We start from the raw sequence: 19031 nt of genomic DNA, 5'->3' as shown, positions 1-19031 counted from the left end.
TAACAATTGCGTCACCATATGCCTGGGGACACTAATAAACGGAGAAAGCAGGGGACCTGCTTGAGTCTAGCAAGACAACCCTCTCTCTGAATTTCGGGGTGCCTGTTGATTGAGACCACAACGTCTTCTGACATGTGGCGTAAAGTAGGTGCTTAATACATATGAACTATGTAAACTCTATGAGCAGAACGAAATCTTTCATTCCCAGCTGCCTCGCGCGCGGGGTGTCTCAGGCTGACTGCCCGTAGGGTGGCGCCGGCGTCTCCGGGCTGTCTGCCCGGGAGGGGAGGCGGGGCTCGGACACTACTGGGCGGGGCGAGGCGGGAACACGGGGGGCCGAGGTTGGGGCTGGAATCGGGGGGGGGGGGGGGGGGGGGGGGCGGGGCGTGGCCGGGATGAGCAGGGCGGGGCAGCGGCCACAAACTTGCAGGCGAGCTCTGACTGCCGAGGCCCCAGCTGGTTTTTCCCCAAGGTGCATTGAATGTGTTTACTTCAAACACAAAAAGCTTACTGTTTGCGTCATCGGTAGTTAATGGTGAAAGTCTGAATGTGAGGACTCATGGATGTGAGGCCCGGCTTTAGGGCTGGCCTGGAGGAAGCCCCACACATAGGCCTCTGCTTTCATTAGGAATAACGGCTTACTGTAATTAAGAGCTATGCGCCAGACCCTGTTCTAAACATTCCCAACGGATTAGATCACTTAGTTCTCATAACAACTCTATGAGGCACCTACTGAGATCATCCCCATTTCACAGATGAGAAAACTGAGGCTCAGAAACATGCAGGCATCTCCCCAAGATCCAGCCACAGGAAGAGGCACTTGGGTTCAGGTCTGACTCTACAACCCCAGCCCTCCCCAACAGGGCTAAAACACTGGGGGAAAGTTTTGCAAGACCAGGTGGTTGGTTCTCAACGCCCTATTGTTGCGCCTCAAATTCTTTGGATGGGCAGGAGGAGGGGAGTGCTTGCTTTAAAACCCCCACTTACCACTGCGTGGTTTCTTACGACTGTGATGGAGCACAAAAATTTTCATTTTGGGGGCGCCTGGGTGGCTAAGTCGGTTGAGCGTCCAACTTCGGCTCAGGTCATGATCTCGCAGTTCGTGGGTTCGGGCCCCTCGTCGGGCCCTGTGCTGACAGCTCGGAGCCTGGAGCCTGCTTCAGATTCTGTGTCTCCCTCTATCTACCCCTTCCCCGCTCATGCTCTGTCTCCCTCTGTCTCTCAAAGATGAATAGACGTTAAAAAAAAATTGTTTTTTAATTAATTAATTTTTTTTTTCATTTTGAACAAGCTTCTCAGTGTTTCTAAAGAAGCAAGTCAGCCGATTGCATCTGGATCATCAGGAATGCTCAATATGCCTCTCGGCGGAGGGTAACACAGGCAAAGAAAGTTTGGGATGAGAAACAGACTATTGGTGTACCTATTTTTAACACACCAATAGGCCTCTGTTGCAGGCCCTACAGAAATATGCCCCTTCTCCCCCGCGGTGCCAACTCTTCGTGGCTTCTGGCTTGACCCCCGAAAGCGGCATGGCCCTGGGGTGGCTCCCTTAGAATGAGGCACTGCGATCCCACCCCAAGTCGCAGGGGGCGCCATTCAGTCTCTTTCTGACCGGAAAGGGACTCCGCTTCCTCTCTACGCTTGCGCGGCAAGGAAGCCCTCACTTCCGGCCTTGCGCGCGCGCCGTCTGAGCCTGACTGGTGCAAGGTGAGTAGAGAGAGGCAGGTGTTTTGTCCGAGTGAGAAGCGCTCCGCCCCATTGGATTCTTCCCCAGCGTGCCGCGGGGCCGCCCGTCTCCCCAGAGATCTCTGCGTGACCTCCAAGCATGCATTCTTCTCCAGCCGTCCAAACCTTCCTCTGACAGTGAGCCTCGAGGCCCCACTGCCGCCCTGTTCCCACGACTCCTCTGCTCAGGCACGCGCTCCCCACGCATGCCTTACTGTGTCACAGCCAGACCCCTCATTTGCCCCATTCTTCTCCCTCCATCACCTTCTGAGGCCATCTCCTCCCGTAGAGCACTTGCGCAGGGATGGGAGGAGTGTCCTGGATGGAGAGCGGGCCATGGTACCCGACTGAGCACCCATCACTCCTTCCCGCGCCTCTTTTTGCAGACGGCCAGCATGAAGTTCAACCCCTTCGTGACCTCGGACCGCAGCAAAAACCGCAAACGCCACTTCAATGCTCCCTCGCACGTGCGCAGGAAGATCATGTCTTCCCCGCTCTCCAAGGAGCTGCGGCAGAAGTACAACGTCCGCTCCATGCCCATCCGCAAGGACGACGAGGTCCAGGTTCGTCCCCCTCGAGCTCTGGTTATCCAGAAGCGTGTCACTCTGGTGCCGGCTTTGCCTAAGAATACCATGTGTGCTTGGACGTGGGGGAGTCGTAGACTCCCATGCCTCCAGGCCCCTGGCAAGTAACCTTGCAGATGTGTCCACAGCCCCCAGGGTGTGCCTACCCGGATTAACTGAGAGCATTCAGATACAATTCTTTAGTAATCATGATTGTTCAGGAAAATAGTATACCAGCCAACCAGAACTTTGCTTTTCGGTTTAGTCCGTTGGCTCCAAGTTTGCCAGGCACTGCTTGTGGTGGCTCTTTGAACCAGCATCTCCAGGGGAAAGTGCTACGATGAGAGTAATTCATGTTTCAGTAACATTGGATTTAGTGGAGGCTGGGCATTTGGTGGCACTGGATTTGGCAGAGAGAATAGAGAAGCAGCAAGTCAGAAGCATGAAATTATGAAAGAGAATGACCCATGTGAGAGAGTATAAGTCTTCTGTTCTTCCTAGAGCTTAGGATGTGTGGTAAGAAAGGGAGCGTTGGGGATGACTGAAATAGACAGGGAGTGGATTGAATATGTACGGAGCGGGCGCCATTCTAGACCCTCTCCAATCTGATCTCTTTCTTACTACTTTATAGAAACTGGTTTTGGCTGAGATCAGTAACATGTTTATGACAAAATCCAGTGGACACATCTTGGTCTCATCATCCTTGACTTTTTCAGCAGCATTTGGCATAGGTAGCACTGCCTCCCTTCTAGAAATAGTCTGTCTTTTTGGCTCCTGTGACCATTTGGGCTCAGTTTACTTCTGCCTTCTCAGACTCTTTTGCTGGGTGTTTCTCCTCTGATCTCTAAATGCTGGAGTTAGTCAGGGCCTGCACCTGGTCTAACATCTCATCTTACCTACATTGTCTGCCTGGGTGATAATACCTGCTCTGAGAGCTTTAAATGTCTGTCCTATGCTAACAATTCCCTCTTTTATATCCCAGCCCAAACCACTTTTCTGAGCATAGACCTGTAGATATGACTATCCACTGAACATCTTTCTTTTAAATTTTTTTTAATTTTTAAAAAAATTTTTTAAACGTTTTATTTATTTTTGAGACAGGGAGAGACAGAGCATGAACAGGGGAGGGTCAGAGAGAGGGAGACACAGAATCCGAAACAGGCTCCAGGCTCCGAGCTGTCAGCACAGAGCCCGACGCGGGGCTCGAACTCACGGACCGCGAGATCATGACCTGAGCCGAAGTCAGCCGCTTAACCGACTGAGCCACCCAGGCGCCTCACATCTTTTTTTTTTTTTTTTTTTTTTTTTTTTAATCTCATAGTCGTCCCAGGGGCACCTGGGTGGCTCAATCGGTTAAGTGTCCAACTTCAGCTCAGGTCATGACCTCACAGTTCATGAGTTCGAGCCCTACATCGGGCTCTCTGCTGTCAGTGCAGGGCCCACTTCGGATCCTCTCCCCATCTGTTTCTCCCCCTCCCCCTCGCACGCTTGCGCTCTCCCTCTCAAAAATAAACGCTTTAAAAACCTCATGTTGTCTCAAGCTTCTAATCTGGGAGTGCTCTTGATCAAAAAACTGCTACTGCCTCTATAATCGGATTCTCCTCCCATCTTTCACACATCAGTAAGCAGTGCTTTTTCACTTGCCTACGCCATAAACCTCTAAATTCTAATATCTCTCTCTCCCTGACCCATTTCTACTCTGTCACTTAATCTTATTGATTCTGTCTCTAAAATGTGTCTTGAATCTGATCACTTCTTTCCACTTCCATTTCAGTTCAAGACTTCTCCAGCTTCTACTCTTAATCCTGATCAGGCGTTCTTCACAGAGGGGTATTTTTTGCAAATCAGATTCTACTTAAACCCTATCAGTGTTGCTTGATTGCTTACTATAAACCTAAAATCATTGACAAGGCCTTGTGTGACCCAGTCGTGGTCTACTTCTCCAACGTCACCTTATTCTCTAATGCCCACCTGCTCTGTGGTTCAGACATACGGACCTTTTCAGGTCCTTAAATGCACCTTGATCTTTCCTCCCTCGGGGTCTTTGCCCAGAATGGTCCCTCTGCCTGAAGTGCTCTTCCTTCTCCCCTTTACCTGACTAACCCCTCATTTTTCACTGTTACCTTAAATGTCAGTTCCTCGGAAAAGCCTTCCCAGATACTTTAACCAGTATTCTATCATAGCATCCTCTATTTACATTTCTTTCATAACAGTGAACTCAATTTGATTTTATTTCTTTTTAAACTGAGGCATACCGGGCCCATCTGCACCCCCCCAAAGGCGTGGCTGCCCCATTGGCGTCACAGAGCCACGAGCACGCGTCCTTCAGCCTGGAATAGCTGGAGTTCATCTTCCTCCGGACTCTGTTCCTCGACAGCCACCTGTGCCAGTGCCTGTCTGCGCTCATCCCTGAGCCCAGGATCCAGGTGTGGTTCTAGAACAGGCGTGCCGAGTCATGACATCACAGCGGGAAATCCTTTCGACCTCGGCCAGGCTGGACCTTTTGCTCCACCACTCTGCTCATGGAACTGAAACGAAATGATGGAAGCCCTAGCTGCCTCTTGAGATAGATGTGAACTGCCTGCCACATCCCAGCACGGTTGGAGAGGGCAATCTCTGACCCTGACTCTCAAGGTCAGAATTTTGAAACCTATTCTCTCTCTCTGAAGGCACTGATTCAAAGCCGGACTCATGGGAGGAACACATCTTTTCTGCCTTTGATAACTCTTGAGGATTCTAGGCAAGTTCAGGTTAAGCTCAGAGGAGCCATGACTAGTAGCCAAGGAGACGCTCATCAGAATACTGTCCTTTCTGGCTTCCGTGTTAAGGTCACAGCTGTGTTCTCCTCATGAGGGTTTTGCCAGTTCTCTCTCACCTGTGAAGCTGCCTCACCTTTCGCCTGTGAACATTCACCCTTGCCCAGTTCTTCTTTCTCTGCGGTGCGCTCCCCCGAACCCCCCTGAAGTTGTGGCGTTCATTTTGACACATGCGTGTCCAAATCTGCACATTCAGTTTGGTTTATATTCCTGCTCCTTCTTGACGGTCCTCTCGTCTTTTGGGCTTGTTTTTCGGAACTCATTATCTCCACAAGAGCACTTCAGCTTGACCCAATTTCCACTTGTGCCTGACAACTGCCGCCTTCTCACGCTTCCTCCAAGGCTTGCACGTTTAAACGTACTCTAACCCATCTCCTTCAACCTCACGCTGTGCCCAGTATTTACCACTTTTTTAAAGCAGGGTGTCGTCTCTACACTCCTTTGTAGCTCCCAGGATTCTGTGTCCAGATTATTTCAAGAGTCCCCTGCCTCTAGCTTCTCAACTTTTTACACATCACTCTCTTTAGAAATCTGTAGTAGCCTCTAGTTGCTACCAAATGATGAAAACCTGTTGGTTACTTTCCCAGACAACTAACCCGACATGTCTGGCCAACAGGGCAGTTTTTCAGATCTTCTTATGGTCACCCCTTCACAATGTATGTCTCAGAGCTCCCCCATCCCATTTGGGCGCCAAATGAATACTTCTCTCAAAACACGTGAGATCTCTCCCCCCTCCCCCCCGACCCCCTTCTGAAGCTTGAAACTTTCTGTAGTCCTCATTTTTGTGCCTGTTACTTCAATCATTCCAGCATCCCCCTTAGCACTTATTGTTGTACTTCTGTGCCATGTTGGTGAATTACTCAGTGGTTCAACAAATGAAAGAAAAATAAATAAAACTGAGGCATAATTTACAGACAGTAAAATGCACAGGTGAGTTTGGGCACACGCAAAGCCATATAGCTGTCACCGCAATTATGATCCCAGTCACTTCCCATGTGCCCTGTTGCAGTTAGTGATCATGTATTTGCATGTTTATTAGTTAACTGCTTGCTACCTATTACATTAAGATGAGGCCAGAGAGCTTCTCTTTTTTGTTGCCCGACCTCAGTGCAGAGCCTGGCACCCACAGGGGCACAGCCACTATTTGTTGGATGAATGAAAAAAATTATTGAGCGGATGGAATTAAGACGTGAAAGAAAGAAAAGGAGGGCAGAGGAGAAGATGTGGCCATTTTTTCAGTGTCTGTGAGGTGTGAATTGTTTCCCTTGCAGATAGAACCTGAAACTCTGGTTCAATAAATGAAGAAAATCACGTCTAGGCCAGGAATCCAGGTCTGACTCCACCAGAAGAGTAAAATAGTCGCAAGTGGGTTTGTTAAAACTGCCTCTTCTCTTTTGGGATCTTCCAAATTTCACATACTTTCTTTGTCTGCTCAGGACTACCTGTCCTGCTTCACAGAGGAAATTACAACTATCACCCAGGACCTTTCAGAACTCCTGTTCCAAACCCTCTAACTTACCTCCAGTTCCACCCCTGCGTCTTTGTGCTTTCCTATTGTATTGACAGAAATGTTCCTCTTTCTATCTAGAGCTGATCCACTATATTCAGTGGCCTTCCATTCTCTTAGATTCTTCTCTCCATTATCCCCTTTCTGTACAGTTTCCTTTAACTTTTCCTCCATACTTGTTCCTTTTCATAAGCATTTAAACACATTCGTGTTTTCCTCTCTTTAAAAATAAAAAAAATTATCACTTACCTTCACATCTCTCTCTAGTAGATATTCTCTGTCATCCTCTTCACAGCCAGGTTCCTTGGGACTGTTTTTCACCTTCACCTTCTCTATGGGGAACTCATTGTCTTACTGTAAATGCCTTCAGTCTCTCTGCTCCACTGAAAGCACTCTAGCCATGATCACCAGTGACCAGCTTATTGTCACATCTTTTCCTTTATCCTTCCTGCAGTTGACCATTCCATGGCATTTGACAGTGTCTTCTTGGCTACTATAACCCCACAGTCCCCTGGTTGCCCATTCTCTGGCCACTTCAGTCTCCCTTATGAGCTCTTCCAAAATGTTGGCTTTTCCTTGGATTTCTGCATTCTGCCCTCATAAGACCAGCTCCCTGAACCAAATCAGGTTTCTGAATTGCCATCTCTGGATGACTCCCAAGTCTTTGTTGCTGACCCAGTTGGTCTTCCAGCTATGTATAGAATTCTCTACTAGAATGTCACGAGATGCCTCAAATTCAACATGTTCCCAACTAAACTTTTTTCTCCTAACACGTATTTCGTCCCGCTCTGGGAAAGGCATATCCATCCATCCAGTTGCCCAGCCAGACTCTGTACATCCATCCAGTTGTACCCAGAGGCACAACCATCCTTGCCGCTTCTCTTTGCCCTTTGCAGGCCAGTTAGTTTAGTCTTACCTTGTCCCTCTCCTCATCTAGTGTTTGTCCAGTTCTGTTTAACCGGGTGTTCCTTTGGACTTGTTTTATTAACATCTTTTCTTGAATCTTGATGATGGTTAAGAGAGGCTATTTCATAGACCTTTCCATGTAAAAGTCTCTGGTCATAGAGAGTATGGTGGAGTTCCAGTGAGGCATGATCTTCAACCTGAAAATCACCTTGGTAAGTAAGTTGAACAATCTAAATGACATTTCAGGAGTATTGAGATTCTCTAGTTTTTTAATACATGTGGTATTTCCTCTCTGTTTATTATCAACATCAGCTATATCATGGCTCCTATTGAATAGGCTTGTGCCTTCAAGGAAACCATAACCTAGTTAGTTTTGAATAGCATTGGAGTGTGAATAGTAGATTTTTAGTACATGAAAACAGCCCAAGAGATTTTAACATTTTTGTTTTTTGTGACTATAAAATATTTGTGTTAATTATAGAAATCTTGAAATTTGAAAGAAAATACATTTTTTCTTTTTTTAAGTGTTTATCTTGAGAGAGACAACTCAAGGGCAGACAAGCAGGGGAGGGGCAGAGAGAGAGGGAGAGAGAATCCATACCATCAGGTATAGATGGCAGGTATAGAGCCAGGTATAGATATCAGGCTCCATACCATCAGAGCAGAGCCTGATGTGGAGCCCAGTCCCATGAACTGTGAGATCATGACCCTAACCGAAATTAAGAGTCAGACACTTAATTTACTGAGCCACCCAGGCGCCCCTGGAAGAATATACATATTTTAAAAAGCCATGTGTAATTAGGGTGTCTGGGTCAGTTAAACCGTGTTGCACAACAGGTTATATTCACTCCTGGCTCAGTCAGTTGAGTGTCAAACTTTTGATTTCGTCTCAGGTCACGATCCCAGGGTCGTGAGATCAAGCCCTTCTGAGCATGGAGTCTGCTTAGGATTCATTCTTTTTCTCTCTTTCTCTCTCTCTCTCTCAAATAGAATAGAAAAGAAAAAAGAAAAGATCATCTGTAATCCTATGTTGGCCTAATGGCAACAATTATTAACATTTGGATATATTTCTATCCCATTGTGTTATATGCCATATATATGAAACATACAAGATTCAGACTATATTTCATATAAAGCTTTGTTTTCTTTTTTTTTCCCAAAAGTCCTATCTTGAGCATTTTGCTCGGTGATAAATTATTCTTTGAAAACATGGATTTTAGGGGCACCTGGGTGGCTTAGTCAGTTAAGTGTCCGATTTTGGCTCAGGTCATGATCTTTCTTTTTTTTTTTTTTTAATTTTTTTTTTTCAACGTTTATTTATTTTTGGGACAGAGAGAGACAGAGCATGAACGGGGGAGGGGCAGAGAGAGAGGGAGACACAGAATCGGAAACAGGCTCCAGGCTCCGAGCCATCAGCCCAGAGCCCGACGCGGGGCTCGAACTCCCGGACCGCGAGATCGTGACCCGGCTGAAGTCGGACGCTTAACCGACTGCGCCACCCAGGCGCCCCAGGTCATGATCTTTCACAGTTGGTGAGTTCAAGCCCACATACAGCTTTGTGCTGTCAGCATAGAGCCTGCTTTGGATCCTCTGTCTCCCTCTCTCTCTGCCTCCCCTCTCCCCTGACCTTGCTCATGCGCACACATTCTCTCCCTCTCTCTCTCAAAAGTAAATAAAACATTAAAAAAAAAAAAAAAAAGAACATGGGATTTTAAATGGTCACATAAGAATCTCAGGATGCTTTCTTTAACCATTCTTCTCCATTTAAATCTTGAGAGTGATTATCTTTTTTCTTAAACTCTGCTTATTTTTATTTAACTGAGATATAATTGATATATAAGATTGTGTTAGTTGTGGGTGTATAGTGATTTACCTTTTTACTCTCCGGACTAGTTCTGTGATAGCCATTCTAGTTCAAGGAATTTTTTGTTTTCAGATAAGAAAAAAATTGAAGTGAATTTTCACCTGACTTAGAACAACACAGAGCAGATTTATACCCCCAAAAAAGCTAACTCTCGACTGCCAGGGTTAATCTGCTTTGTACAAAAAGTTGTATGTTAGTCTGTGTGTTCCTGATAATTAATTTCCTCACGGTGATGTTCATGCATGAGAATGGGGGAAAATTCTCCTCTGTATTTTCTCTTAGGTGGTTCGAGGACACTACAAAGGTCAGCAAATAGGCAAGGTAGTCCAGGTGTACAGAAAAAAGTATGTCATCTACATCGAGCGAGTGCAGCGTGAGAAGGCTAATGGTACAACTGTTCATGTGGGCATTCACCCCAGCAAGGTATGGCGGGACTGAGTGGCGGTAGCGGCTGGGTAGTGTAGCTTAGTGCTGTTGTAAGTTCTCAGTGTGTTGGTAGTGTCTACTCAGGTGGCCCAGGCAAGGACTTCTAGAGGGAGGTGGGGCAGGCTTGATTGATTCACTGGCTTAGTCATCAAGGATCCTTATTGTTTTCTTACTTGTTTTATCATCCTCGGTGAAGGCTCTGCCTTCCAGCAGGTTGCAGGAGGGTTCCAGGCATCCCTCTCCTACTAGATAACATCCAGAGGGAGGAGAGGGAACATCTCTTCCTGTGGCCCTCACACCCACCTGGCGGAATATGCTGTTCCTCATTTGCACTCCATTCCATGCACTGTATTGTAGGGTCTTTCTCCTCCAGAGTTTCAGATGAGAGCAGGATGGTTGGGGTCTTACTTATCCTTACGATCTCTATTGCCTACTAGCTGGTGGGAATGCTTTTTTAAGCAATGCGCTTTTCAGGCGATGTTTTTTAAGCAATGCGTTTTGCTGGGCAAGGGATGATAAACAAACCAGAAACATGTTGGTAGTATAATTTGTTTGTCCCAGCCCAAATGATAGTTGATATCACTAAACTAACTGGTCTCATAGATCCTCAGGAGTTGGGCAGCGGAAGGAACCAAACTGCTATTGTTGGGAAAAGTTCTGCTGTACAGAATAATTACATGGTTATAAATCCTTTCCACTTAAAAAAAAATAAATAAAGATTTATTTTCTCACTCCTAACAGGTAGTTATCACCAGGCTAAAACTGGACAAAGACCGGAAAAAAATTCTTGAACGCAAAGCCAAATCTCGACAAGTTGGAAAAGAGAAAGGCAAATATAAGGAAGAACTTATTGAGAAAATGCAGGAGTGAATATAACCTGTTGTGCAACCACGGTTTAACTGTAGATTTTTAGTCTGGTGTGTATTCCTTTGAAACTTTTCAAGATGTCTGTCAAACGTTTCCTTCCTGTTTTGTTGTTGATAATGTAGCTTTGTAAATCTTCTTTTGCTGTTTTGATTAATAATTTTATGAATAATAGTTGAAAATGTCTCCTAATTGCAGAGGGAATTTGCATTGTTTTGTAGATAAAATCCATCTTACTATGAGTTCCTCGATGCCATTCTTTCATGTGTTTATCACGTACGGAGCAGCAAAATAGCAGTGGTAGGATGGCTATGCTCCTGCCTGGACCCTCATGCTGATGGGGTGGACAGGACAGGGCTCTCGTCCCTAATTCAGGGGTGTGTCCCACTCAGTGATGGTCATTATGTGAACTGGCACATACAGGACTGAGCTCACTCAGTGGCTGGTGCTGCTTTGCACGCTTATGTCTCAGGTCTCGATGGATTGCCCTTTGGCCAGCTTCCTGTCCCTCGTGCTCCAACCAAGCCAAATGGCATGCAGCTCCCTGACCAAGCTGCCCTTCCCAAGGTCTTGACTTTGTAAGTGTATTTCCAAGTGACTGAAGTGTCCTTCCTCTCTCCTGGGGCTAACTCAGGAAACTGACGACAGCCTGTAGACAAGATGTGGCTCACAGATTATGTTTGTCCTCTGTTGTTCTCATGATTTCTTAGAAGTCAAGTTCTAACACTTAAAACTTGAGAGATTCCACAGAGAAATCTGGATCTTGCTTCATCTGGTTGCATGGGGCCCTGATCCTGCATAGCGTCGTTTGTGTGGAGCCCGGGGCTGGCTGCTCTATCCAGTCTGCTCTGCCCATGTACCCAATTTGCCTGGCCCCCACTGGCATCTTGCGTTTTACACTCCAGGTCTAACTGCAACCAAACTAATATGAGTTCACTCCTTGGTGAGTTGCATATAGAGACTATACCAGGTGGAGTTGTGGTTTTGTTTTTTGTTGTTTTTTGGTTTTGGTTTTTGTTTGTTTTTTTTTTTTTTAGAGAGAAATTGAAAATTTTAAGCAGGCTCCATGCTCAGTGCAGAGCCCAATGCGGGGCTCAATCCCACAGCCCTGGGATCATGACCTGAGCCAAAATCAAGAGTCCGGACGCTCAGTCGATTGAGCCACCCAGGCATCCCAAGGTGGAATTGTTGTACAACAGAAACTTTATTTGCAGCAAATAAGGAAATCACTTTGAAATCTGTGACCCCCTGAGTAGGGGTGAATGGGTTTCTTTCATTTAGGGTTAGGATGGATATTCAGAAAGGGGAGTTTCAGTCATTATTATAGGTAGAGGTGGGTATAAGGTCGTACACTTGTCTTAAGGAAACCCGCTGATTTAGCATTGTATGTTGTGTTAATCAAGTTTGTTTCTGCCTTGGGTGAACATTTTAACATTCTAATGAAGCAGAGGTAACTGTTGGACCTGGGAAAGGGGTTATGGGCCTGCTGAAGAGCCATAAACTGGATTGGGTCTTGGGCTCCTTATCTTGGGGAAGCAGTGAAAGGCCTTGCTTACTTTTGAAATAGCTCTGGGAGTTTTGCCACTGATTCGTTATCTCTGATATGGTTAGGCTACTTCCTGGCCTAGTTGAATCTGTTGTTAGTTTTTGCATTCTCATTCTTCCCTTAAAGTCCTTAGCTATTGAGTTTTTTGCATTTCTTTGTAATTCTGACACCTTGTAAGTTCTACAAGAAGTGTGCTAGAGCAAGAAGAGATGCTTGGGGGCACCTGGGTGGCTCAGTGGGTTAAGTGTCCAACTTTGGCTCAGGTCAGGATCTCATGGTTTGTGAGTTCAAGTCTCGAATTAGGCTCTCTGCTGTCAGCGCAGAGCTTGCTTGGATCCTCTGTCCCCCTCTTTCTCTGCCCCTCCCCTGCTCAGGCTTTCTCTCTCAAAAATAAGTAAATATTCGGGGCGCCTGGGTGGCGCAGTCGGTTAAGCGTCCGACTTCAGCCAGGTCACGATCTCGCGGTCCGTGAGTTCGAGCCCCGCGTCAGGCTCTGGGCTGATGGCTCAGAGCCTGGAGCCTGTTTCCGATTCTGTGTCTCCCTCTCTCTCTGCCCCTCCCCTGTTCATGCTCTGTCTCTCTCTGTCCCAAAAATAAATAAACGTTGAAAAAAAAATTTAAAAAAAAATAAAAAAAAAATAAGTAAATATTAAAAAAAGAAGAAGAAGAAGAGCTGGTTAGGCATCTATCATAGAAAATAGCTGGGACCTAAAATGACTTCTTTTCTTTTCGTTTCGTTTCGTTTCGTTTCGTTTCGTTTCGTTTCATTTCGTTTATTTATTTTGAGAGAGAGTGAGAGCAAGGGAGGGGCAGAGAAAGGAGAGAGAGAATCCCAAGCAGGCGCTGTGGTTTCAGCACAGAGCCCAACACAGACTCAAACTCACAAACAGTGAGATCATGACCTGAGCTGAATTCAAGAGCTGGGTGCTTAACCAACAGCCACCCAGGCACCCCTAAAATGACTTCTCTTTCTCTTTCTGGGCACCCCTAACTCTTTCTGCTTACATAACTTCTAGTTACCCTTCAAGATTTAGCACCAGATCCATCTCTAAAATCCTCCCTTGCTTCTGTGAAAAATTATTGATTAAAATGCATGATAAAAATGCATAAAATGATAAAATGCCTCTAGTGACACATGGCTGGACACATTGAGTTTCTTAGTAAATGTTGATTGAGTCCATTATTTCCCATTTTGAATGATGAAAAATGAGCTCAGATTAATTGTCCAGATCCCAGAGAACATAAGAGATGGAGTTAGTATTTGAACCCAGACCTCACTGCGTCAGAGACCACTCACATCCCACTTCAAGCCATCCATCCCTGGTGGTCATTTTTTCACCCTGTCATTTTTCACTCCCTTTCCCGGAGTCTGACAAGAGACTAGACATCAGTGTACGAGGGAGAAGAAGCTATACATTTATAGCAGTAGTGCTGCCTGGTGGGAAAAGCATTGTCACCATTTCTCCACGGGACAGTCCGTAAGCTTTTGAGCAAGTTACTTAGCTCTGTGCTTCCGTTTTCCCAGTAGTAAAGCATCATAGTTAATACTTGCACTGCCTTCCCGCCTCATGGAAAATGGCAGGATCAAATAGGCTCTTTCCGAGGACCCTGAAAGCTGTGAGTGTACGAATGCTAATATTGTTTGTTGTTATTGTTGTTTTACTGTATTTCCAATCTAAGATTTGCTTTGCACCGAAAGAGGTAATGATTTTTTTACCAAACAAGTCCGTGGAAGCGGAAGCACAAACCACAAAATTCAGTATGCATTCTCTGACTCAGGCATTGATTTAAGAGTAGGCAGAATGATACTTGTCTTGGCTCTGAAGCCAGAGAGATTTGTATTCAAATCCTGCTCTGGTTTTTGGGCAGCCATTTGTATGAACTTGTTTCCCCGTATAGGTGAGAAGCTAAAAATGTTTCTCTTTGTGAAAATGCTTTATCAGACATGAAAACTAAAGTAGTGGTCCACCAGATTCTTCTGCCCTTAGGAGTCACTTGGATGCTTACTAATAGTTTCTACCCCTTTGCTGGGAGGTTCCATGATGCAGTAAGAATGGAGAGAGACCTCTTCAGGTCTTATGTGCATGTGTATTTCTGAGGTGGCTCTTGTGTGATATTTACAACCAGTTAACTCTGGGGATTGTGGATTAGGATACGTGTAAAGTATATATATACACACACAGCACATAAAATAGAGTAGGTGCCTCATACATGGCAGCTATGTTACCATTAGTAGTCTAGTGAGATCTGTAGTTTTTTCCGAATTTGAGTTTTGTCTTTATTCTCAAACAACACATGATTTAGTACCCAGAAGTTGCATAAAAGTAAGATTCCATACTAGATTATAGCACGGACGACATATTCTGATACCTGGTCTGGGCCCTAGGCTCCAGCCTTAATTCTCATCAATAAACTTAAATGATGATGTTTCCTAGGAGTCGGTCTTGGCTTGTTGTCAGCAACCCGTTCACTACAAATGACGGACCAGAGCTTTGAGAGCTGTCATTCCCACCACCACCAGCCCCCCACGGGCAACCAGATCACTGCCAGAATGCTTGTATTGAGCCATGTGAGTAATAGTGCATGGTGAAGAGCAGGAGCTCAGCATCACATGTGAGTTCTAATCCCGGCGCTGTCAGTTCCCAGTTGTGTGCCCTTGGGCAAATTGCTCAACCTCAGGGCCTCAGTGTTGTCATTTACAAGATGGAAATAAAAGGAGTTACCACTTCACTGAGTTGTCAGACTTAACACCCGAGATACCACGTGTAGAGCAGAGAGCTCAGCAAACTTTAGCTTTTCTTTTAAAGGAGATGGGCAGTAGGTTTGTTTGCAGGAGCTGAGGGAAAACGTTTTCTCAGGGGAGCTCAGATAAATGCCGGTTGGTTTGGGTTTTTTTGTTTTTTGTTTTTAAGATTTTATTTTTAAGTAATTTCTATAACCAACGTGGGGCTCAAACTTAACAATCCTGAGGTTGACAGTCACATGCTCTACCAACTGAGCCAGCCAGGTGCTCCAAATGCTGGTTCTTGAATGGAGGGGAGATGTACGGGCAGTAATGTGTTTTGGCTGCTGCAGGAAATGGGGACTGGAGAATGCCACATGGGTGGGCCTGCCTATCAAGGTTCAGGCCCAAGGATTTTAGCGTGTTTCCTGGAATGACTTTGAATTAAGCAGTTTCCTACCGACCTCATTATGCAGATGTCCATTCACTTGAGTGAGTCCCCTGTGCTATTTTGGGAAGCCTCCAAACTTTTTTTGTTAAATGTTGTATTTATTTTTGAGAGAAAGAGAGGCAAAAGTACAAGCTGGGAAGGGGCAGAGAGAAAGGGAGACACAGGATATGAGCAGGCTCTAGGCTCTGAACTGTCTACACAGAGCCTGATGTGGGGTTTGAACTCCCGAACCGTGAGATGACCTGAGCTGAAGTGGATGCTTAACTGATTGGTCCCCCCAGGTGCCCCAATGGAAGCCTCCAAACTTTCAAACTTCAGATAACTGCTTCCGAATGTCTGTTTTCATACTGCATTCTGGCATGTTCAGCTACAGAGCTCTTAGTGTGAGTTGGGCAGGCAAGGAATTGAAAATTCTGGGAACCAGACAATTCTACTCACCGAGACTCTACCATCCTCTGTCGATACTACAGACTGAGCAGTTCCCATCTGACAGCGTGTGTCTTTTTTCATTGTTCTGCTATATTAGTTTTTTTTTTTTAAGAAGTAATTCTTACATATGGTGTAACATTAGATGATAACACAAGGCATGCAGTGAAAAAGTTAAGTTTCCTTGTCACCTTGGTTCTCGGTTACTCAGTTCTCTCCAGAAGCAGTCACTGTTTCCAGTTTCTTTTGTATTTTTCCAGAAATATTTTGTGCATATATGATTGGGTGCTTATTAAAAGTCTGTGGGGCACCTGGATGGTTCAGTCATTTAGGCATCCGACTTCAGCTCAGGTCATGATCCCACGACTCGTGAGTTTGAGCCCTGCGTTAGGCTCTATGCTGACACCTCCGAGCCTGGAACCTGGTTTGGATTCTGTGTCTCCTCTCTTTCTGCCCTTCCCCCGCTCAAGCTCTGCCTCTCTCTCTCTCTCAAAAATTAACATTAAAAAAAAAGAAGTCTGATCTATGAAGAAGTCTTCTTGAGAAAGATCATCCAAATGTAAATAGCTCTATACTATAAGGTTGATTTACTGTTTGAACACATAATTACAATATAAACATGCACAAATATTAAGTAAAATATTTGGCTGAGGCACCTGGGTGGCTCCGTTAAGCATCCGACTTTGGCTCAGGTCATGATTTCATGGTTTGTGACTTACAGCCCTGCATCTGGCTCTCTGCTATCAGCTCGGAACCCGCTTCAGATCCTCTGTCTCCCTCTCTCTCTGCCCCTTCCCTGCTCACACGCTTTCTTTTTCTCTCTCTCAAAAATAAATGAACATTCATAAACATATATTCTTTGGTCTTCAGAAATAACTAAGTGCACCTGGTTGGCTTGGTCAGTGGAGCTGTTGACTTGATCTCAGGGTTTGAGTTTGCCCCACGATGGGTGTAGAGATTCCTTAAAATTTTGGGGGGCACCTGGATGGCTCAGTCAGTTGAGTGTCCAACTTCGGCTCAGGTCATGATCTCATGATTCTTGAGTTCAAGCCCCACATCCGGCTTGCTGCTGTCCGTGCAAAGCCTGCTTCGGATCCTCTGTCCCCCTCTCCTTCTCTGGCCCTTCCCCTCATGTTCTCTCTCTCAAAAATAAATAAAAAACATTTAAAATAAAACTCTAAAAAGAAATAACTAAGTCAACCACATCCTCGCCTACCCCTAGCTGGAGAGCCACTAATTCTAAAATAGGGTTTTCACAGTTCTCATCTTAGGAATTAGATGTCTCTGTCTTGTTAAGCTGTGTAGAATTCAGGGTTTTTGGGTTGACTTACTGTCTGAAATTGGAGAAGCAGTATGGCTTAGTGGGATGAACAGAAGCTATAAAGACTTCTATTCAGATCCCAGTTCTGTTACTTAAAACAGACTTTGGGCACGTTACAGATCTCAGCCTCTCTTTGCTAATATGTAAAATGGGTTTAATAAGGTCCATAAGGTGCTATGACTATTGAATGACAGAGGTAATTCAAAGCACCTAGTTCAGTGGCATATGGCTGCCACTCAAGAAACCTGTCATCAGTAGTGGCTGCCCACGCATATGTGCTGAGCAAATGAACTGTGAAGCATGTTAGGGCTTTCGGCTCCTCCAGTAACCTCCAAGCTTCCAGATCAGGACAGGAACTTTATGACTGCATGACTTTGTGACTCTGCATGCCTGTTTTTATTCACAGGGTCGAGCTTAGGAAAAGGGATCCTCGAGGTTGCACTAGAGCGTTTTAGTCAGCTCTTGTTTACTTTATCCTTTTGGGATTGTCTTGGAGGTTTTTCCTTTAGCAGTTGATCTCAGACTTTTTGGTCTCAACATACCTGCTTACACATTAAAAAACAAAAATTATTTATTTTGAGGGATGGGGAGGGAGCACGAGGGGGGTGAGGGGCAGAAAAAAGAGAGGGAGAGAGAATCCCAAGCAGGCTCCTTGATGTCTAATGTGGGGCTTGATCTCGTGAACCATGAGATCACCACCTGAGCTGAATTCAAGAGTTGGACACTTAACCTGTTTATGCATTTAAATACCTGTTACACATCTAAAAATTATTGTGGGGGGCATCTGGGTGGCTCAGTCAGTTAAGCATCTGACTTTGGCTCAGATCACAATCTCAAGATTTGTGAGTTCACGCCCGGCATTGGACTCTTTGCTGTCAGTGCAGAGCCTGCTTCGGATCCTCTGTCTCCCTCTCTCTCCCATCCACCCCCATCTGAAAAAAAAAATTATTGTGGACCCCAAATCTTACTTATATATAAGTCATGTCATATTATTTACTACATTATAAATCAGAACAGAAATTTAACATATTTTAGATTCATTTTAAAATAATAATAAACTTATAAAATGTTAAATAACATTTTTATGGAAAATCTTTTCCAAAGCAAAATCTGAAAATGTGGGAAGAGTGACATTGTGTTGCATTTTTGCAAAATTCCTTAATGTCTGGCTTAATGCAAGACAAATGGATTCTTAACAATGCTTCTGCATTCAATATGTTGCAACATGTTTTGGGTAAAGCACAGGAAGAAAATTGAGCTTCACACAGATTGGAGAATAGAGAGGCCCTTGCACATCTCCTGGGAGAGTCTCAGGGACTTCCAGGGGTCCTTCAACCATACTGACTTATTTCCAGAAGTAGACTTTTAAGTGTCTTGAAGGCAGAGAGTATTTCTTCATTTGGTGGGTCACTGAATCTTAGTTCCTGGCCTTCGATACCACTTTTTATCTAAAGTGGGTGATAAAATGTGTTTGACAGATTGACTGATAGAGGGAGCTATTGGCCAATGCTAGCCCACAACTGTAATACCAAGATTAAGGAATTTTCTCATTTCACAGAGCATGAAACAGATTTAGACAAAACTGCTGTCTGAAGAGCCACATCCCTGTGCTTCCCAACACCTGCTTTTTAAAGAAGTTGCCAAGAGGGTGAGGCAAAGACTAGACTTAATGTTGGGGCACCTGGGTGGCTCAGTCAGTTGAGCGTCCAACTTCGGCTCAGGTCATGATCTCACGGCTCCTGAGTTGGAGCCCGGTGTCAGGCTCTGTGCTGACAGCTCGCGGAACCTGGAGCCTGCTCTGGATTCTGTGTCTCCCTCTCTCTCTGCCCCTGACCCACTCAAGTTCTGTCTGTGTCTCTCTCAAAAAGAAATAAACATTTAAAAAATAATAATA

The 19031-nt window shown here is 45.2% G+C and overlaps 1 protein-coding gene across 2 annotated transcripts; it reads left to right on the top strand.

The window, feature by feature from the left end:
* The first annotated feature begins 1657 nt into the window (after positions 1–1657).
* Positions 1658–15133, top strand: RPL26L1 (ribosomal protein L26 like 1). Of its 2 annotated transcripts, XM_030327542.1 has the most exons (5): positions 1658–1707; positions 2112–2288; positions 9664–9804; positions 10549–10724; positions 14653–15133. In XM_030327542.1, the coding sequence occupies exons 2-4, from the start codon at positions 2121–2123 to the stop codon at positions 10675–10677; spliced, it is 438 nt and encodes a 145-aa protein (XP_030183402.1). In that variant the 5' UTR covers positions 1658–1707; positions 2112–2120; the 3' UTR covers positions 10678–10724; positions 14653–15133. The 2 variants fall into 2 exon arrangements, with proteins under 2 accessions (XP_030183402.1, XP_030183395.1); XM_030327535.1 differs by lacking the exon at positions 14653–15133 and having other exon boundaries at positions 10549–10913.
* The last annotated feature ends 3898 nt before the right edge of the window (positions 15134–19031 follow it).

Source organism: Lynx canadensis, chromosome A1 (assembly GCF_007474595.2).
Source record: "Lynx canadensis isolate LIC74 chromosome A1, mLynCan4.pri.v2, whole genome shotgun sequence".
Taxonomy (NCBI): Eukaryota; Metazoa; Chordata; class Mammalia; order Carnivora; family Felidae; genus Lynx; species Lynx canadensis.
Note: the sequence above shows the minus strand (reverse complement) of the source record. Positions and strands in the feature narration are given on the sequence as shown.